The 22,373-nt window shown below is 41.9% G+C and overlaps 1 protein-coding gene across 1 annotated transcript; it reads right to left on the reverse strand.

The window, feature by feature from the left end:
* Positions 1–1,639: 1,639 nt before the first annotated feature.
* On the reverse strand, positions 1,640–22,249 carry TTF2 (transcription termination factor 2). The gene is made up of 23 exons (XM_054197180.1): positions 22,190–22,249; positions 21,993–22,104; positions 21,153–21,236; positions 19,828–19,894; positions 18,397–19,356; positions 17,735–17,861; positions 16,413–16,604; positions 16,040–16,197; positions 15,105–15,186; positions 14,680–14,793; positions 13,579–13,729; positions 12,809–12,914; positions 11,750–11,940; positions 10,714–10,867; positions 9,828–9,919; positions 8,980–9,062; positions 8,511–8,650; positions 7,551–7,721; positions 6,920–6,978; positions 5,657–5,810; positions 3,983–4,065; positions 2,862–2,936; positions 1,640–2,040 (listed from the first exon to the last, which is right to left on the reverse strand). The coding sequence occupies exons 1-23, from the start codon at positions 22,215–22,217 to the stop codon at positions 1,896–1,898; spliced, it is 3,528 nt and encodes a 1,175-aa protein (XP_054053155.1). The 5' UTR covers positions 22,218–22,249; the 3' UTR covers positions 1,640–1,895.
* Positions 22,250–22,373: the final 124 nt, after the last annotated feature.

The following is a 22,373-nucleotide window of genomic DNA, read 5'->3' on the forward strand; positions in this document are numbered from 1 at the left end:
TCTTTATATTAACTGTTATAGCGAAGTTGCTTTTCTGTAAAGAAGTAAAGCCCTAATATTTTTGTGTTGCAGTGAGATTCAAAGGCCTGGTTACACAGGGGCTAACGTTATTTAGCTGTATTTTGAGATACGCTTTTGCTCAGTGTGAAGTCAAACCACTTCCCCCCTCCCAACACACTTCCTTTAAGAATTTGACCTTGAATACTAAACCCACATATTCTTCATTCATTTCTCTTAGCTGCATTAATCTGCCATTTCAGAAGATGGTGTCTAAAGGTAGGTGCTAGAGCTTCAGCTTCAGAATTTCTCTCAGTTAAGCTGACTGTCACTTCCTAGCCCCTGGGTTGTTGGGGTTTCCTAAAAAAGGCCAAAGCCCTTTCCTGGACAGAATTTCATACAAATAGAAAAAGCAATTAATACCCACAATAATATCCGATACACCTAACAGTTATCCTGCATTGTGACTATACTCACATTCAGCCAAAGGAAGACACGCCGAATGAAGGCATAAGGTGTACAGGAGATTAGCTTATACTGTATTTAGTAATATACATTAAAGAGGGAAGCCTGCTAGGCTAACAGTCACTCCAAGGAAAGGGAGAGGAGCTCAGACCAGAACATACGTGAACTCCAGAGAAGAAACTATAACCCAAGTTCTGCTCACCTAAACATCCAAGCCAAAATAAAGTACTTTTGGAAAGTCAGTCCATGGCTTCCTGCCTTGTGGAAGACGTTCTGAGATGTTTTTTCAGAAAACCAGCGTGGCACACTGCTCATTTGCCTTGCTATCTTGCCCAAACTGAGATTATGGTTAAATTGCCCAAGTTGCACAGCCTTCCTTGGTTCTGAGAGCTGCTCAAGGCACTTCCACCATGGTTGAATTTATGGACACATACACACAAAAAATACAAATTACTATCTTTGTGCCCTCTAGCCCCTGTATCTCTGCAAGAAATTGGAATAATGCCACAGCTTCACCTGCACAGCAGAGAGAGATGGAAACGGGGCAGATGCACCACCAATAAAAAAGTATTTTCCTAGAAACTTCACCCACCTGCACATACCATTTCTAATAGCAAGAGGAATACAAACCATTAATCAAGGACTTGCACCTCATCTACTATTACAAAATGAGAGCATCTTCTAAAGAAGAATAGTCTATACGTTAAAAGATTTGCACCAAGGCAACCTTACGCTATTTAATACTCTGAAGAATTAAAAAAAACCAAACCACAACAATCAGGAATTCAGGTTCTGTTTCATAGCAACAGAACAGAAATCTATTTCCCTGCTTGAATAAATATTTTAAGCAGGGGATGGAAATGCTTCTCTCAGATATAAAAAGTCCTCCCAAGGAACAAAAAAGAAAATGAAGTATTCCTCTAAGTCCTTCCTTAGTTTTGTTACTTACACATTCTAAAGTTTATATAGTCGTCTTATACCATCATGCTCAAAAATTTAATTTTTTTTTTGGTTCCTTCATGCCCACCCAACCTCACCACTCAACCTCTGAACTTTCCTACCTCACACTTGTCTCTCCTGTTTGTTTCACTTATGCCTGTGCTTCTCCTGTCCTAAAGAGAAAAGAAAGTTTTCTGACTAAAAAGCATAACATAGGAAACCAAGAAACAAGCAAATGTTTGTTTTTAATATTTACTCAAAAGTGTCTTAAAACAATAGCTTAATTTATAACTTGATTAACCTTTGGATATGCAATCTAATTTTAGTATTAAACCAAATTCCTGAAGTCGGTAACTTCTCTTCCTGGGACAGTATAAAAATGTAGTTATTTGTTCAAAATAAAAAAAACACCTTAAACCAGCAGTCCTTTGTTGAAGTCAGCAACGTTAACTGTAGGTATAAAATCACTTTCCGTTGTGTATTGTAAAGGATAATTAGATGCCAAAGAGAGTTTTGAGGTCAGCCAGAGTGAGCTTAGTGAAGGCCTCCCCTCTGCCTGACAGCACCTGCTGGGCAAGAACTTTCTTCCTTGTCTGGAGTTGTACAATCTTTTCTTCTACTGTTCCTTCACAGACAAACCTAAAAAAAACCAAAACCAAAGACACATCATCTCAACTGCTAGGAAAAAGCATCAGCATTATATCAGCACTTTCCCAGTAAATTTCAAAAGACTTGTCTCACTTAAAAATGAACAGCCTATTATGTGACTGACAAAACATACCCGTGCACAGAAAACAGCTGTTCTCATATCCAGGTATTGCAACATTTCAAATAAAAAAGTCTGATGCACTTTAGGCCTCAACTTTGGTCATGTGAAGCAATAGTAATTCTGTGACAAAATCCTGTAGTGATTGTTTGATAATTGATGGCACCTATTACACTAAAAGCATTGTACACAAAATAGTATTTTAGATTCCAGTTCCTTTGAGTTTGCTGTGCATTTACAATAACCAAGCTAGCCTTTTAGTCCTTACAATTACAGATGCTTTTTCTAAAAAAAGTCAACTTTGCCACTTATTATAAGTGCTCTACGTTTACGTTAGTGGTATTAGAAAGGTCCACGCTTAGGGAGCACAGTGAAAAACCTCCACTCAACAAAAGAAGAGAAATGGTTTGGTGCCTCAGTTGTTCTCAGGAATGAACAGGATCATTCCCACTAAACCATTGGCTGAAAAACAATACAACTCTGCTAGCTATCAGGACAGCAACACGCAGGCAAGTGCCACATAGAAACATTTTCACGTGGTCTCTATCTCGGTGCCCAAGCCCCAATCCCCCTGTCAGACCTTATGCCTAGCTTTAAGTAAAGAAACAAGCCTCAAACTAAGGCCTCGCCTCCCAAACAAACGCCAGACAGTACATAAGCAACAGCCTCACTCACTGCTGAGGAAAATCCTGACCTGTGTATCACAACGTCCTTCCGCTGCCCCACTCGGTAAATGCGGTCACATGCCTGGTCCTCGAGAGCAGGATTCCTGCATGGTAAAAAAAAGATAGCTTAAGGGCTTATCTTCAGGAATAACTGAAATATCAAAGCCTCTGTGCTTGCCTCATTTTCCTGCCTCCAGAGCATCCCATTTTCTTCCTCTGTAGAACTAAAACCACTCCCAGGTTACCTTAGGTTTACTAGCCTGCTCACCAATGTTCACCCTGACTGTATCTCCCTTTGCCCTTGGTAGAAGTATGCTGCAATGCCACACAAAGTCAGCTGTATGAATTAGACCACTGTTCCATGTAGCCCTGTATTTCTGGCCAATAGTTAGTACTCAAGGGAATGCTGAGTAGCTGGTAAGGAAAGAGGAGAGCAAAGCAGGAAGGCAAACTCCATTGAAAGAGGCCTTCGGTCAAGAATATTTACATGAGAAATGTTTCTGTTTGACACATGGTTACAGGGAATGCTTGTTGGCGTAACTTCCATACTGTAGAAACATCGCCTTAATGCTGCTACTCAGCAGCTGGTTTTGTACTGAAGCTCATTAGTTTTCTTCCTAAGTTCCCATGAGCAACACTTAGTTTAAAAATTGTGATTCTGACTTTGATGAGAGACAACATAAATATTAGGAACTCATATGCACTATTTTCATAACCCTGTAAAACCCCAAGGTACGCTAGGTATGCCCAATTACTGACTATGCTCCACACAATCGATCTGTTTCAAGACAAATTCCTGTAGGCATTACTGTACCATTTTCATTACTGTAAGAAATTAAGCCAGGGACTGCCAAGTCTCCAGTATCATTTTGTGATACAAACTGCATACTTGCTTCTTTGGATTGCTGTTATCCTCCTCTATTTTTTTGTCCCTACAGAACTGTACTTCATGGCAGTAAGCACTGGATTGACAAATTAGAATGTCTTGGAATAAGGCCATAGTAAAAACACTTTTCCACAACTAATAACTAACCCTTACACTCAGCTAAATGCTTCCCTCCTAACCTAGTTGTATCAGACATCACAATACATGTGGCAAGCTGCATGCCCTACATATATCCTCTGAGACGGAACTTTTATTTCTCTTTACCAGTGCATGTCAAGGAGAAAGAGGTGGTTTCCTCCAGTTAAATTCAGACCAACACCTCCAGCCAGCAACGAGATCAACAATACCTTCAAAGGCCAAAAGAGAGTTCAGTTAAGGAGCCTGTTTCCAGAAAATTAATGCTTCATATACTCCATATTAATTTGAACCAAAGGATATGTTTATCATATTTATATTACATACATATGTTTATTATGTGTTTGGGAGCTTACCAGATGCTACCTGATGAGGCACAGAAGCCTGGACATGGAAGTTATGGCTCAGAGAGGCCAGCCTACCATTCCATATATACTACCCTGATACTTTTTTTTTTTTTGGCAGACTAGAGGAAGGACTGGGAAGTTCAGTCTCTCTCCTCAGATGACCGGCCTCTCTGATGACAGCCCGTTGCCAACAACAGGCCCAATCAAGCATCAACTCTGAATTAACAATACTGACTACTTAAACACAGGCAAATGGACTGAAATGGCCTGCTACTCCTTCCACTTTGTTTCCACGTAACCTAGTATCCAGAAAAAGATGAGTAGCCGGGGAGGAATAAGGGATATAGCAGATGGTCAATTTAGAGAAGATTTCTTGTGCAGCAGGAAGAGAACTCAATTAAGGACAGAGACACTTGCTATAGATATTTACAACTCTATTTCATGGTATGGTACCTTAAAACCCTGATCTTGTTTAAGGGGTCAGCTATTCGTATAGCTGGCAGAAATCTTCCTTTGTTTAAGTTCAAAGCTAGAAGGAGAAATATCTATTTTGTAGATAGCTTGTTCAAGAAATCCAACAAAGAAAACAAGCTAAGGTACCACATTCTCCCCTTCCAGTCACAGATCCATCCTCAGAGGAGACAGCCTGTCCTGCCTCACCAACAGGAATGTCAGCATCCAGATGAAAGTGTAATCACTATGAACAGTTAATTTGGATTCAGATGTCTTTAGTCACCTGGCAAGCTTCCTTCCCTCGGTCTTTCAGACTAGAAGCTATTTTTAAGAAGAGACAACACACTGTAGTTCATCAGTATTTAAACGCCACCACCCCCAATAACTCAAAAGTGAAAGAAGTCACCTTATTTTGGATGTGTGCAAAACTATGACTTCTCTTGCCCCAATCCCAGTCTTCCTATCTTTATACCAGTGTGAGATATGCTCTTATTAATTTTAGGCTCATTCACAGATTCAACTGTCATCCTCTCTTCTCAAAAAGATTAGTCTGGTAAAAAGTGTCAGATGCGTTGGAAAACAGCAATAAAGTCTTACAGGTTCCTTGTCAAGCAGGTGATATACAGAAAGAAACATCCTCCAATGCAGAAGCATGAGCTGGAAACAACCAATCTGCTCTGAGTAGAGCTAATTAGATGCCCACCTTCCACATTACTCTCTGTGGCAAAAACATCTTTGAACACACTGAAGGCTTGGACAACCTTTGAACTAGCTTTGGAGTCAGATGATCTCAGTACAGAAGGTTAACATCAAAAGGAGTTTTTTAGCAGCTGCTTCTGCCTATTACAAGATGTAAATTTGTTTTTACAGCTACCTCCTTCCCTGCTGATCTTGGCACCTAGAGATCCAGATGAAAGTAGTGCCAGCAAATGGAATCACGAAGTCAGTTATCACAGATGCTCACAGCAGCACTAGGAACTGTTTCTCTTGCCTGACTGCATACCTGAGGCCCTTTGGGATTGTTATTGAACTCTTCTACCACATCCATTCTCTCTTTAGGATTGACAGAGCCATCCACTGTTGCAAACTTGAGCCCTAGACGCTTGAGATGCACAGCCACAACTTTCAACATACTTGTCCACTGAGAGACAACAACACTGGAGAGAGAGAGAGAAAAAGGAGTTTAGAACAAGCTCTGTGTGTACTGTAACAGTTTGGTTATTGCAGTGTCTTACTTAAGAGGAGACAATGATTCAGGCACTCTTCCCACCTGCATACTAAAGCCAAGTCCCTTCCCAATTCAGAAATAGATTCACCTGTAGGTGTAGTGGTAGAACCTGCTGTGGAAGGCTAATACACAATAAGCTTCACACAAATTAAGTCTCTAGGTTTCACCTCTATTTCTGGATTTTAAATTGCCACCTACCAGTCACAATTCTGAACTTTTTGTGCAAAATGAATCAGTAGCAACACCAAACCTGGATTTCCCTAGGCACTCCCCACACTTTTTGGATTAAACAGTTTGTAAGGCAATAATTTGTTCAACAGCTTTTTGGTAGGGAACAAAAGTAATGTTTGTGTTCCCATTCTTATGGTGGGAAATCTTTTTGGAAAAAACTTTGGAAAAAAGCTTACTACATATGGTGCAACTCTGGAGTTGCCCAAAAATAGGACTTCCCTTTCCAACCTACCCCCAACATAACACAGGTGTAACTACTTTGCATCCACACACCTCTAAGTGCATTCTACCTTGCTTAATAAAAGCAAGCAGAAAACTCTGTAACGCTGCAGTCTGGTGCAGAGCAAAGACAGACAGAACTTGCACAGCAAGAGATGCAGGACTTCAGCAACACTTAAATCCTCTAATCTATGCATTCCTTTATCTTAAACAGGTTCAGTTTTAATGACTACTCTTTTCCCCCACCTTTTTTCAGTGGTGGCATGGGTTGCAGAGCTGAGGGCAAATATTTCTCAGCACAACCACATTATTCACAATTCTGGTTTTGGAGAAAAGAGCAGCCCTCCGGGACCTCAAGGCCTGAGATTCCTCACACATTCCCTTACGTTTACACTTACCTACATCTTAAACTATCCTATTTTGTCTTGGATTATTTTCCCTGAAAATCTGCTTTCAACTACTGCAGTACTGCCAATATTTTACCATACCAGGAGTTTTGTATTCAATTGTTTTAAATTATTTCTGCTGCTGCCAAGAGACATGCTTCTCTCAATCATTATGACTAAAGAAAAGGACATGTTTACTAACCTTTTCTGAGAATCCGAGTGACTCTGAATAGTTTTCAGTTCAGCCAAGAGATGAGCTATCTGAGGGGGAAAAAAAAAAAATCAGTCTGTTTGCTGCCATAACCCAGTTCATGCTTGGCTATTCTTCATTAAAATAGGAAGTGATCAAAATAACTCTTCAACTGGAATTTCTTCTGTGCTCAGACTTTCAAGATATTTTAATAGTCATTAGTAAGAACACTCCCACCCTGGAAAACACGGTTAAGAAACCAAATTATACAAGCATGTTTTATAGATTCCAACATTCCTGTGACAAGTCAAGTTATGGCCACCGCTCTTGCTGCCATCCTATTTTTCATTAGCTCTTCACAAGCACCATGCTCTCACATGCATGCTTTTCTAAACTTCTGTGAATCCAATGCTCAAGATTTTCACTGACAGACTTTCAGCAGTCAGATTCTCACAGCTTTATTGCCATCCTGATAAGTTGGAGCATTCCCAGAAGGGGTTCAGACGACTATCAACCTACTCACCTGATTTCATCTAAATTGCCAACTTAGCCTGCAAAGCATGACAATTAATTAACAACTAAAAAGGCAAAGTGCTGAAATCCAAGCTTCTCCAGGAAGGTAAGAAAGTCACAAGCAGAATACCTTGGTGCTCTCCCGGGTGATTTCAAAGATATCAGTTTTAAAAGCTGTGCCATTGAGGTAGACTGTTGACTTGGAATCAGGAGTTTGGAGCTCAGACAGGGTCAAAGCACTAAGTTGCTCCTCAATGGAGAGGGAAAGGCCTTCGCTGCTCAAGTTAACTTGGTCCAGAGCCTGTGGGAAAGAAAGCAATATAATAAGGGATCACAGTCAAGCCTGTGGTCAAGTTCAGTACTGATCCACAGTCTGCATGGTGTCTGCTGAGGACAGCAGGGTTTGAAGGAAGCTATGCAATATGAAGAAAGAACAAATAAGAAACACTACTGTGTCAGACCAACAGTCCCTTTGGCCCCTTATTCTGCCCCAAGAAGGAGCAGAGTAGGGAAAACATGTCAGCTCAGCCATTTTCTGCGGTTCAGTCTCCTCAGATTCCCCCTCCCATAGCAGTTAACAATTGCAGGATTAAAGATGTTAGAAGATAAATCCTTGCCTACTCCCTTAGTATCTGGACTTACTCTACAGCTGCTTTATTTGACACAGCAAAAACTTCTGAAAGATTAGTGTACTTCATGCAAGGCAACTTCAGTCAAGGCACTTGTAGAGCTCTCCAACACACAAGCCCTTCAAACAGGCCACACTTGTAACTTGTGCACTTTTCAAGACTAGGTTAAGATCAAGAATTCTTCTTCGCCATCACAATTTTATTATATTTTTTTTTTTATCCAAATGAAGGTATTTCCAGGGACACAGCTGCCCACATAGGTCATGCTAGGAACTCTTCAGTAGGAAGTATTCCCCATCTAAAACCTCTTGGACTGTAAACCACACGGTCCTAGAAATGGCTCAGTTCATACACCCCGTAGCTAAGAGATGCAAGGGTGTTACAAAGTCTGTTAACTTACACACTTTAAAAAAAAAAATCCCAACAAAAAACCCCACACCGCCACAATACAATGCAATTACCACTTTCAGTAAGGAGAGATGGCAGCAACACTGACGGAGCCTCAAGAGCATGGACAAGACATGGACTGTACTTGAGACCTGGGAGTCACTTTGGGAGCCTGCCAGAAATTCCTTTTGACTGACCGCAAACTCTTGTGCAACTGCCAAGGAAGGAAGACAAAATATCAAGAGCTCTTGGAGGCATTCCCAAGCACTGCCCAGCCACCTCCAGCAACAGAGCAATTACACCTTTATTTCAGAAGGGTGTTTTAGACCTAAGCAGGTTAAGAGATTTGCCCAGAGCCACAGCAGTGAGAACAGACTTTGGGAATGCTATGGCAGGATTCTTTGTAACATCAGGGGAGCAGCAAAACATTTTCCAAAGAATTTTTTAAGTCCTGATCCCCTGTGGCCAGGTCTGTTCCCCCTCCTCAGTTGTGCACTTAAGAGTCACTTCTGCAAATGTTTTCAGGGGAGAGTGTGCTCAAACCTTTCTCAAATGGGTTACCACCAGCATACTCTCTGCCTTCATTTTTCTGCTCTTGTCTCTTCAGGTAGGATTGCAGTGTTGACCTGGAAAAACAAGACAAAAACTGTGGGATTTACAGCAGGAAAAAAGGCAAGAGGGACCCATGTTAACAAGCAAGCTGATGATGCATGAAGGTAAGGATGGCTTAATTAATGATTTAGTCACAAAATATCACAAACAGTTTTGTTTAACCTGAATATGATAAAAACCAAGATCCATTTTGGAAAACACAAGAGGAAGCAAGTCTGCTTTACTGGAACACCTTGAGTACAATAGGAGCCAGGGGCCCAATGGATAACATTCTTCATAACAAAAGGACATCTTTAAATGTATATTTAAAATGAAAGAAGACTCTTTACAGCAACACTGTTGAAAGAAACCGTAGGAAAACACAAAGTGATGCTGGCTTGCATTACAGTCATCTGGAGAGGCCAGCATAATTTCCAATTTTTAAGTATCACAGGGCGAAGAAGATAAATGCTCTCCTTTACAGGTTCTGGCACATCATCATTTAAGAACTACTGTTGCAATTCTAAGTCTGTGGAGTCGTGAAATCAACAAGAAAGGCTAGGATACAAAGCTCATACAAGGCAGGAAGATATGGGAGGAAAAAAAAAATAATGCATGTTTCAGCTATTATCAGAACAAGCAATATATTTTCAAACATGCTTAACAGGTATTCAGACAGGGAAAAAGTAACAGGAATTTGTCCAAAAGCTCTGCTCATCTTAAGTGGAGTTGTCGTTCTGATTTCTCACACCAGTAAGAAACAAAACCACAAAACACCCTACCCCTTCTCACATTCATACCTGGATCTTGCAAAGAGCACATTGTACACAGACTGCTCCTCTGCTGACAGTTTTAACTGATGCAACTGCGTGCTACGCTGGGGCAGAGATACCTGAAGTAAAAATACACAGGATCAGATGTAAATAGTGCAAAAATCTTATACAGCATCACGAACACCAGTGTTCCAAGATTTAACACAGTGTTCTAAAGTCTTAGAAGACAGAAGACAGCTGTTTGTTTCTTAATTAAAATTATTAATATTAATGCAATTATGACACAATTAGATACCCATTGAACTCCAAGTAGCCTGATTAACACTCAAGATTATAATCTTTATTCCAAATCATCTGACAACAAAAGGCATGAGCAACTAAGCATTGACTTCCACAGAGACACCATGGAGGAATTCATTTATTGCATTGTAAAAGTAGCTTCTAAGTTCCTCATTCAGAATCAGACAGTACACCAAAACTACACCTTTGAACGGCTTGCAGATACACTGACGATCTACTACTCACTATAACAGTGTTTGTGAAGAGTAACGCAGAAAGCCAATGCTCTAGCATGCACCAGATCCATTTGACATGCAGCAGCTTTGATTCTCAGAGATCTAGGCTAGCTCCGAAACCTAGACTAACTTTCCACTAAGTGGGCATCTACTTGCAATTACTTAACATATTCTCCTCCGCATGCAATTCATAACTGAAAGGTTTTATTCTTCTTTATATTTCTGCTTTCTCGATAAGCAATCAAAGTGTCCCACAGGCATTCAACTCCGCTTGCTCAAGAGACTGCTGTAGACAGAAAACCCCACCCATTAACAAGCTCATGCATGTAAAGAACTGACTGGCTGCTGCAAGGAAAGCAATGGGATGATTGTCTAGTTGTGGAGGGTGAAGTTCTTACCAAAGGCTTGCCAGTTGAATCCAGCTGGTCCTTAGTTCTCCGTAGTAAGAGGCTCCTGGTTAAGAGACTCAGCCTCTCTCCTCCCTTTTTTGTGTTGTTATCTACTTGGTACTTCCACACCTTGAACTCGTCAAAAGGAGAGCAACGTAGAAACCTACAACATGAGGGAAGGAGACTTCATACCAAGGGAAGAAAAGTTCTTCAGTTACTCTTGATTGACGAGAGCCAAATTCCTTGATATCCAAAATAAACTATTTCCCATTCAGCCACAACTGCTAGGAGCTGTAGAAGACTTCCAGTGTAATGATGCCGATAACTGGTTTACCCAAAAGTCTCACCATCACTAGCACCATGAAAGCATCTTTCTGGTTCTGTACCCATCGCTTCCTCTTTGCTTGTTACGTCTCAAGCATCACCAGCAAATGAAGGGCATCAAGAAGCACTGTCACTCACCAAAAAGCATATTATTTGCTATTTCAAACTCCTGTACTTCTTAATTGAAAATTAATTTCAATTATCCAAAATTCATTTCAAATGTAAAATGGTCTCTGGTCCTCCAGCACCCTTCATAAGCTTTTTCTTTTCAACAACAAGGAGCACAAAGCTTAACCTGTTTATAATTTGTTTCAAGAAGCCAAAGTTTTCACCCTTTTCTTCAAAGCCCTTGTAGCACAACACTCTTTAATAAGATTCTCCCAGACTGCCCTGGTAGGAACAAGGATTATCACACAAAACTTCTGTTCATTCAGATTGGCTTTGTTGATATTCATCTTGGAGATATAGGAGATCTGAAGTAGCTTCCCTTTTGTTCTCTATGAAAACAGAATATCTTTACGCAACAGTAGACCCATGGTCAGCCTTGCACAATGCCTCAGCCACGGGCTTTGCAATCCAGTGCCTTAACTGTTAATATAACTAGTCTCGCTACCCCATGTCATAGAAACCTCTCAAACTTAGAAACCAACTTCAGCACTTCATCAGCTAAGAACTACTGGAACTGGAACCCTGTCCATGTGTTCACGTGCGGCCAGCTCACCTCAGGAGAGAGTACATGTCTAGTAAGTTGTTCTGTATTGGCGTCCCGGTGACAGCCCACCTGGCGCTGGCTCTCAGTTTGCACACAGCTATAGAGGTTTGAACCTTTGGGTTTTTAATATTGTGAGCTTCATCCAATATAACTCGAGCCCAAGCTACCCTGAGCAGAGGGGAACAGGGAGATGACCCACTCTGAAAGAAAAAGCAGACTATTTATAACCAAGCACAATAACCTTGCTAGGCTCTCTAAAGAGCCACAAGCAAACATTTTTCCAGAAAAAAGCATTTTCCTGATGTTAGCCATCAGTAATCTGAGCTCTTACTGTCACGTAAGAGGTGCTCTCAAAAGAAATAATCTCTCCAAAGCTTCCACAAAAGTTTATAAGACGAAGAATATAATGTTTGTCTGTTCTTGATGACAATTTCTAATCCTTTGCTGGTTTTCTTGCTTTTAACACTTTATCGCCTCTTCCTTCCCAAAAGACATTCTGTACCAATAAACTGTTGCTAGGCTAGGATAAAGGAACACATATAATTATTCTATAAGGGCATATCCTGTACTTTTAAATGCAGGATCTCTCTACAGTTTTATAGGCACCACTTTGAAGTTTCACGAAATTCGAAGGCCTGTTTGCTTTAAGAGCAAGATCTAGATTGCAATAGGTTTCTGGTAGTTTAAAGCGATGTTGGCGCTTCAGCAAAGAATACTGACAGGAGATTCTAGTGTTCCTTCACAGTCTCACCTTTAAAGAAGTATGATATTCATCATTGCCCTCTTAAAATAACTTTTAAAGACATTTCAACTATATTCAACGTACTGTATTTTGTATTACTACAGAACGTATTTCTTGTGAATATTTTATCCTGTTCTCTTTTCTGGCACTTCACAGTACTTTCTCTCACTTCATTTTTATTGGCAAACTCAACAGGAGACTTATGGAAAAAAATTATTCAACCTGCTGCTCAGTGTAGCATAAGGTGCTCCTTGAAATGATAATGGTTTGCAACATCTCAGAACAAAACGCTAAGGCAAACCTCTATCAACAATATGGCTTCTCACCCCCACATCATAGTCCTCAGCAGGGACTTCCCCCTCCTCTTTGCTTGTTGGAACCTCCTTGGAGAGAATGCTGTAGGTTGTGACAACAACATCATATTCAGAGAGCCTGCATGAAAGGAAAGTAGTAATCAGGAACAAGAACAAATGATGAATTCATTTTGCAAGGCAGACAAAACGCATGCTCAAGGTTTAGGAACATGGTTCTACAAGAGTTTTACAGAAAACTGAGCTTCATAGCAGTCAAACAGGAAGGGCACATTGTTCCCATTTTATGATTACTGGAAGTAGACACAGCAAGCTCAAGAAGAGAGTAAGAGTCAGTGGTACAGAACACACACCACATGAGATGAACGCTATTTAGAATCTGACATGTAGAAATACTGCTCAGCATGGCCTGAAGTGGTGTAGAGAATTTTCTGATCTATACATGCAGCTGAAAAGAAAATACAAGCACAAAGCACAAATATGGAAGAAACTGCCACTGAGAATCTGTGCAAGGAAGACGTTTCAGGGAGTGTACCCCTTTTTTTTATTATCAGAAACAGCAATAGCCTGCACCAAACCACTCAGCATGGGTACAGGCCATAAAGGTTTTCCTATATACACCTTGCCAGCAGACATCAATTAGCCTGACCTTCTGTATCCTCCACATTTCCGTACTTCAGGTTCTTCCATCATTCTACAGCCACTGAATTTCAACTGTGATGTACACAGTCCCCTGTTAAGTAGTATTTTACTTTTTTTGGCCATATTTATGGTTTAGCACTTACGCTTCTGCGTGTTTATCTCGGTTCGGCCCATGATACAAATAGACCCTCAATTTGCCATAGCCCACCCGTCTGTCGATCTCTTTCTTCCAGTGATGGATCAAGGATGCAGGACAAATGATTAAAGTGCTGTGGGAAGGGATAACAGTGGAATCTGCAGGAAAATATTGCAGACAGGTTTCAACGTCTTCACATTAGACTACAACAAAGATAGAAGTTTTGGAAAGTCACAACAATTAAGACTGGCCCACTTTTGCTGTGAGCAGAGTTTGTGAAGCAGACATCTCCACAATGCATTCTTGGGGACTGTTAGTTTTGGGTAGGGGTAGAAAAAAGTCTACTTAAACACTAATGCATCACTTCCTGTCCACTCAGGGTTATGCTATATATCTGTGCACTTCCTTTAGATAAGCTGAAAGGTTAGAATTGGGAAACTAAGCTTGATCTCTCCTGACAATGCAATACCAAATAAATACTTTGCTATTCTGGAAGACTGAAATGTTACCATTTTGAATCACACAGGAAAAACACACAGAGTCAGTAAAATTGACAAGACAGGAAAAAGTAGTACAACCAATTCCATGAGGATGGGGACAGCAACAGGTTGTAGAACAATACTCTTTAAAAATTCTTCACATCTCTTATATCTATAGAAAAGATAGAAGTAATCTTATGGGGGGCAGGGGAGAGAAAAAAAAAAAATCAGTTACTGGGAAGCAAGTAGTAACCAATTTAAGTCATTATGCTATGAAAACTAAGCATATTTTGAAAAAACTATGAGACTTTTTTCAAAACAGCATATGCTGGCTTTAACTGGTTCAGCATATTAACTAATCAATAAAAAAAAAAAGTAAAGCCCAAAACAATATAAAGGAATGAGTTGGGAAATCCTACACAACCGATGGAAGAACAAGTGACACTGATAAAGAGAAAGGCCTTGCAAGGGAGTGCAGTAAACATTAAGCCCAGCAGAATTTCCCTACAGAAGGGAAGTGATCACAGATAGAGGCTGTTGTTTACGAGCCATTAACCTATAACGCTTTAGGCATTTCAAATGGCACTGCATCATAATGTATGTACAGTATGATGGAAACAATTCTGTACCATTTTTGGATAGCCATATTTCTAACTTCTCCTTTCTTTTCTCTGTCTTCAGCGGCTTCCGGGCCAGAATGAGAGCAATCATCGTTAGAGTCTTCCCCAAGCCCATGTCATCCGCTGGAAAAAGACACACAGAAGTTGTGATGACCTGCAGAAACGAGCTCTCCTAGATCAGATCTACACTGAGGTAAATACTGCAACAGAAATTGCCCTGAGGAACCCTGGAAAGAAAGATACACGTATGACCATTTCTCGGGTACAATTTTGTAATGGGTTAACAGCTGTAATTAGTCAAAGCACACAGAAAAACAAGCCCCTGCAACATGCCTACAAAATAACCAGTTATTGGCCTCAGAGTAAGTTATGTGCCAAACTGTTGCTGCCATATATGTGCCCCCCCAAATCCACTTTCCTGTTCTGTTGCTTACCCAGAATTCCTCCACATGGCTTCTGACTCTCTCTCCAGAGTAACCATGCGAGTGCCTGTTTTTGGTGCTGCAGCAGTGGAACCTGAGAGGGCGACACAGAGGATTTGAAAGAAACACTTTGCAAAGTTCAGACACTTCTGCTTCCTGTACCACATTATCCAGCTGAACTGTCCTACCACAATCTTACTAAGAGGAGTTTGCCTACCCATTCTTTTCCCACATGGACAGGGATACTCAAGATAAGCAGCTCCTGCAGACAGGAGGTCAGCAGTACCATAGATCAGTCTGACTAATGTTTTATGCACAAACCAAGCCAGCATGTCACAGTGCTCCAAGGGTATGCAAAGGCAGCTCACCCACGTGGAAAATCCACCCGAGCCTACCTTGCTCACAACAGGCATCACAGTCAAGGAGAGGGACTGAGAACATTCCCCCTTTTCTCAACAAGTCTAAGACCCCTACAGACTCTTAAAAGCATGGCGGTTTAACCCCAGCTGGCAACTAGGGCCATGCAGCTGTTCACTCACTTCCCCCATCCCAGCTCCAGTAGGGTAGGGAGGATAGGGAGGAAAAAAAAAAACAAAACTCTTGTGGGTTGAGATTACGACAGTTTAACAGCACAGTAACAGAAGAGAAAAATAATAATGATAGTAATAATGGTAAAAGAATATACAAAATAAAGTGATCGATTGCCCATCCTGTCCTGAGCAGTGATTGTGGATCCCTGTTCCCCAGCCAGCCCCCATTTATATACTCTATGCTCCCTCTCAGCTTCTATGGGAAGCTGAAAAAATCCTTGATTTACTGTTAACATCACTTAGCAACAACTAAAACAATACGTGTTATTACCATTATTCTTATACTAAATCCAAACACAGCAGCTGGAGCTACTAGGAAGAACAACAGCACAACATCCTCTATTCTTGCCAACTCACCTTCAATTCAGAGGGGTCTTCGGCTACTGTCTGTTCTGTCGGACAGGATTCTAGAGATTTGTGAAGATGATTAATAGCCTCACTTGTGGCGCTGCGTACAGCCCTGATTCGGTCTTCTGTCATTCTTCCTCCATATAGATTCTGCACACCAGAGTTCACTGGAAAGATACAGCAGTATGCATGAGATATGTTTACAAAGCTAATCTTCCCAAGCAGATCTTTCACCTCGGAGACTGATCTCAGTGGCTACAGATGCAGCTCACAGTAACAAAAAAAGTTTAGTACTCTCACGTATACCCACAAGTTGCAGGATTATATCTGAATAATCCTCACCAGTGTTGTCTTTAATGAGAAAAAGTCTTTCTGTACTTACTTCCAAAACTGTGGCCATAATATTCACTGGAACCCAAAGTAGCAGCAGCAGAGGGGTGACTGTGTGAGCCTGAAGAGGTTCTTGCTGTAGGATCCTGGAGTGGTAGTGGTGTTATCAGTTTCGTACCACCTGGCCTGCCAAATGGGTTAGGCAAAGATTCCTCACAGCAGCCGCTGCTCGTGCTATCCTCCCCTTAAGAGGAAAGGAATAGCAGGTTGAAAAGGTTGCACAATGGACCTCAGAGCCTTGCATTACAGCCCAGAGAAGGGCCTTCGTTTTGCCCAACAGTCTGCTTGCAAAATATTATTAAGTGGTCACATGGATTTAACAGCAGGGTAGTAGGTTACTGTATCACCTGAGGCACTGCAACTACTAACACGCATGCTTTTAGCCTGCTCCTACATGACAGGCGATGATGCAGTTCAGCTCAAGCCTCAACGCGTGGTTTATACCAACATAGTGAACTTTGTGGTCAAATCAGCGAAACACAAAGTCAATTCTGCACACTGTTCCCAGAGGATTTGCTCCTTTTAAAGACACCTTTCTTGTCATGTTTTGGTTACAAAAGCTATCAAAACATTCAAGAATGAACGGGCCAAAAGCTCGTGAGCTTTTCTTTCCTTCCTGGAAAAGCCTGTCTCACTTAAAAGCAGATATAGTATAAGACATTAGGACTGCTTGATGCGTGGTGGCCTGTGAGTTACTGCTTCCTCGATAGAGATCTTGAGTTTCCAGAGCTGTCAAACCGGATCTTTTCATCAGCACAATTGCCATTATAATCACAAAGTAACTCTCCTGTCGAGGTGACCATACAGGTAACAACAAAATGTCTCTCTTCCACAGGTGATTACGACTAGTTAATGGAATTAGGAAATTACTTTACAGGAATGGCATGCTGCTTATCTTGTATCTGGTAACTGAAACATTCAGACACAGCAGCCAAAATATGCATAAGCAGCATGGTTGGATACTGCAACAAGGAGGAAGTTAACACTTCACTGGCAAGTTCTCACCTGCCTCAATCATGTTGCCAAAGTTGGAAAGAGAACTAGCCCTGGGACCTAACCATGGGAGAAAACTCAATTGGAAAGCCACCACACTTCAGAGGAAGCTTTTGAGTTGTTCCATTCATCTTCTCCCAGACACACGCTTTGCAACTAATGCTTTTCATCTTCAGTGATTCTCAATGGACACACTTCATACAGACCACATGACATTATATATGGCATGTTTGTAAGTTTATGCTATTTTTCCTTAATATTAACAACTATAGTAAGACAAACTGTTTTGCAAAGTTCTGGGGAAAAAAAATTTAGTCCTACCTTTTCCAGTAGTATCTGCTGTTGAAATATTAAGAGCACTGAGTGCAGCTTCCAAATCCTGCACTTGCTTTAATAACCGTTCCCCTTTATCTGGCAGCAGCTGAATGTTCACTGTAGCCAATGTACTCTACAAAACAAAAAAGAATCCAAAACATGAGCACTCTTACCAAGCTCTCTGACAACAGAGAACAATCAGGTCAGAAGTTTAAAAACACTAATTTTATGCCATAGTAATTTGTATTTTGATACCATTCTACAATCTCAAAAAGCATTTAAGTGCCATTTAGTGTGATTAAATAGTCTTTTAGCAGAAAGTAAACTAACCAGTAGTGTACTTTAGAAGAAATGGAAGGACGCAGGACCTCCACCTTTTTATGAAACAGGATGAACAGGCAGTTAAGTGACTTGGACAATCTTCTCTCTCAAAGCACCCAAAGGTTCAACCTACTTGCATGTTTCTTTCTATACTAGCAAGAACAATAGTTCAATTTATTTCAAGATTCTGTTCTGAGCTCTAGGCAAACAGGGGTTTTTATAACAAAAACTATGGAACGTAGTTATTGGCAATACCATATTCTGATGCCTGTCATGAGTAAGAGAAGTCACCCTGAACACAAAACCAAAGAAAAAAAGAAAAGGGAACAATAGGTGCAATAAGTTACCTTCTTCTGCTTCAGCTGGACTACAAGATGGTTGTGAAGAGCTTTAGGGTCCTGAGGTCCTTCCACGTGATGCGATGCTGCAGCTCCTAGCAAAGATGTGCCCTGCACACTCTTTACCGTTTTTCCTGAAGGAATCTCCCTTGACTGCAAACCCTCAACTGGTTTCTCAGGTTTACTTTTACCCGATGAGGAATAAACAAGTCCCACTTCACCAGTGTCACTGCCAGAGATTTCATCAGTAGGCTGTCCCAGCCCTGGCCTGATTTGTGTCTTGGGCAGCGCTGCCTCTGCTCCTCCCTTCAGGGCAGCATGTTGCAACGCTGGGGAAATCGCATCTTCTTTAGACACGGGTTTAGTTTCTCCACTATTCTGACCAGTGTATACATTCTCCCTGGTTTCTTTATCCCCACAGCTTTTTAAGCCTTTCTCTCCAAGCTGCTCCTCCTCTGGAGGCTTGGTACTCATACTTTGCTTTCCAAGACTTGGAGGAAAGAGCTTTGATCTCCCACCTGGCTCTTTCTCCACACACTCAGAAGACTTCTTGGACTCCCTGCCGCTGCCACTATATTTGTCTTCCTCCCAAAGGGTGTTTTTCCCCTTGCAAGTCTCAGAAAGGCCAAGTTTAGATTCTGACACTGTGCTTTCCTTAAGTTCTGGATCTATCCTATTTCCCATGGACTGCTTCTTTTTAGTTTTCAGCCCTTCTAGAGGTTCTTTCTCTACGGAGGAATCAGAGGTTGATTTCTTTTCTTTATGTGACACCAGCATGCTCTCTTTCTCTGCTTTTACTCCTTTTGCTTTACTGTCGTCTCCATTTCCTTGATTAATTTGTTTCCAGGATGATGGTTCACAATTCTTGTCTATCACTTTGAACGGATTCCTTTGGCTGGTGGGATTGAAGAGAGGTGCTGTGTTGATCTCGGATTCTAAGGCTTTTGACACTTTGGTAGCTTTTGGATCCTGCAATATGTACAAGTGAGTAAGTGCTAACATACAAATTATTAAAGCCTGCTAACTATACACACAACCTGATCATCTCATGCAAGACTTCATTCTCTATAAACATCTTTCTTATCATTTTAACAGGATCGGGATAAACATTTTACAAGGAAAACAAAACAAAACTGCTGCTTTTTCTGCTTTCTTTGCCATTCCCGTGGGTTTTGGGGATCAAGTCCCAACAGCATCATCCTCAAGAAAAGAGGACGGATGGAGATCAAACCCAAGTTTCTTCTAAGACTGGAGAACAGTGATTACTTGACACAATTTAGGAGTAAGAGAAGTCTCATCTGGAGGACAGCAGGCTGATACACTTTTCAGCTAGAAAACACAAGCTCTCCCACTACGTCATCTCAGAGGTAACTACAGTATACAAAATGAAAAGTCATAATGGAATAAGCTGATACTGTAATACAAATGAAACAGTCATACCTGCCATGGGATGTTTCCACACCATTTCTTCCCATTCAACTTACTTTTAAGGCATCGGTAAAACAACCTACCAAAGAATAAAACATGATTTGAACTACAGGAGCCAGTAAAAGAACTCTAAACTGTCCTGGTTTCAGCTGAGATAGAGTTAATTTTCTTTCTAGTGATTTCTGTGTTTTCAGATTTGGTATGACAGGAATGTCAATAATGCATATTGTTTTGGTTGTTGTTAAGTGATGTTTATACTAGTCAAGGACTTTTTTCAGCTTCCCATAGAAGCTGAGAAGGAGCCTAGACAGAACAACGGAATGGCCAAATGGTATATTCTGTACCACAGATGTCATGCTCAGTATATAAATGGGGGGTGGCCATGGGGGGAGGGGAATCTGCAATCTCTGCTCAGGTTGGGCTGGGCAACCAATTCACTGGCAGTGAGAGTGACTTGTGTCTTGTAAATTATTTTACCATTATTATTGTTTTCCTTTTCCCTTATTGTTCTATTAAGCTGTCTTTACCTCAACCCATGAGGTTTGCTTTTTTCCCTTTGCCCGCCTTTTCTCCCTCCCCTTCTTGGGGTGGAAGAGGGGCTGAGTGAAAGGTTGCATAGTGCTAGTTGTTGGCAGGGTTAAATTATGACATAAGCATTCTTTAAAAAGTACTTTGCATCAAAACCATTGCAGACAAGTTCTCTCGATCTGCACTTTACAACCAGTCTTCTGCATAGCAAAAGACCAAGAACACTGGCAGCAAAGCTTTTTACAAAAGCATCATTCTCTGGATAAAAATCCCTCAGTTTTTGGGTTGCTTGTTTTTTAATTTGAGCAATAAAAAAACCTAACTGCTCAGGCAAAAATATTGCCTATGTTCAGAGCCTCAGAAGCATCCTATGATTTCAAGGTGTAAGGAAACAGCTATTCTTTTAGTTAAACTGCATGGGTCACCTCATCTTTAAAGCACCTCAGGAACAGAAAAACTTTGAATGTGATCTTTTTCAAACTGGCAGCCAACTAGGACTGCTGCAAGAACTTTATCAGAATTAAAATTGGTGAATTTGATGCAACCATTGTGAGTTTTGGATGAACCCAATCACAGAGCCGTGTTCAGTTCTGTTAAAAAACAAACATTAGCTGATCACTTAGGCTTATGTCATTGAATATAATTGCTAATAAAAGTAGCAAACATTTTGAAACATGCTAAGTAAAGGCCTCCAGGCTGGAAAAGCCTTTTCAATTCTAGAAGGAAATTGCAAGTCAGCCGCCATCAAACAATGCCAAGCATTCAAACCTGTACAACAAACCTTTTTTTCCCCACTTTAAGGAATTTACCGGTATTCATCTGTGTCCTGCTGAACCAGGACTTGCAGCTCCACCATGCATCCCTCATGGATCAAGCAGTGAGAAGCAGGAATACTGAAAAGAGGAAAGGAAAAGAGGAAGAATAAAGACAAGCTGCCCAGGGAAGAGCAACACCAAAAACAATTACTTGAGACAAAACAGAATCGTAGAATGGTTAGAGTTGGAAGGGACCATCTAGTTCCAACCTTCCACTAGACCAGGTTGCTCAAAGCCCCATCCAACCTGGCCTGGAGCTTTGTCTTCTCCAGGCTGAACAACCCCAACTCTCTCAGCCTGTCCTCATAGCAGAGGTGTTCCAGCCCTCCGATCAGCCCTCTTCTGGACCCACTCCAACAGGTCCATGTCCTCTTTGTGCTGAGGACTCCAGAGCTGGAGGCCGTACTCCAGGTGGGGTCTCACCAGAGCAGAGTAGAGGGGCAGAATCCCCTCTCTCGACCTGCTGGCCACACTTCTTTTGATGCAGCCCAGGATGCAGTTGGCTTTCTGGGCTGCAAGCACACATTGCCTGCTCATGTTGACCTTCTCGTCCACCAGCACCCCCAAGTCCTTCTCCTCAGGGCTGCTCTCAAGCCACTCTCGCTCAGCCTGTATTTGTGCTTAGGACTGCCCCGATTCAGGTGCAGGACCTTGCACTTGGCCTGGTTGAACTTCATAAGGTTAAGTTTTTGAATACTTCGCAAGTCTTCTCAAAGACTACGTGGCTAAGAAAATAAAAGTTTACGACTCCTGACATAGCACTGAATTTCCCTCAAAACACCCGCACGGTGGGGGGGAAGACCCGTCCCTCCCCCTCCCCGGCCCTGCACCTACGTCGCCGGCAGGACGAAGCCGCAGGCCGCCGGGCCCTGCGCGCCGCACACGTAGAAGCTCTTCCCCTTGTTGGGGCCATCACGGACGCCCGTCTTCAGGAAGCAGAGGGACCCTGCAGGGCGCAGAAGAAGGAAACCGGTCAGAGCGGGAGCGGGAACCCCCCCCAGCCCCGTCACCCCCGCCCCGCCGCCCTTCACCGTGCCGGTCGCAGGGAACAGCCTCCATGGCCAGCCGGCAACCGCCGTCCTCGCTCTTGAAACCAGCCAATCCCACCCAAGCGTCTGCGGGCTGCCCAATGGGAGCGAGGCGCCGGCGCAGCCAATCGCCGCCGCGCTGCAAAACCCACTGTTCCCCGCCCTCCTCCGCTGCCATTGGCAGGCA

This window comes from Rissa tridactyla, chromosome 1, assembly GCF_028500815.1.
Source record: "Rissa tridactyla isolate bRisTri1 chromosome 1, bRisTri1.patW.cur.20221130, whole genome shotgun sequence".
Taxonomy (NCBI): domain Eukaryota; kingdom Metazoa; phylum Chordata; class Aves; order Charadriiformes; family Laridae; genus Rissa; species Rissa tridactyla.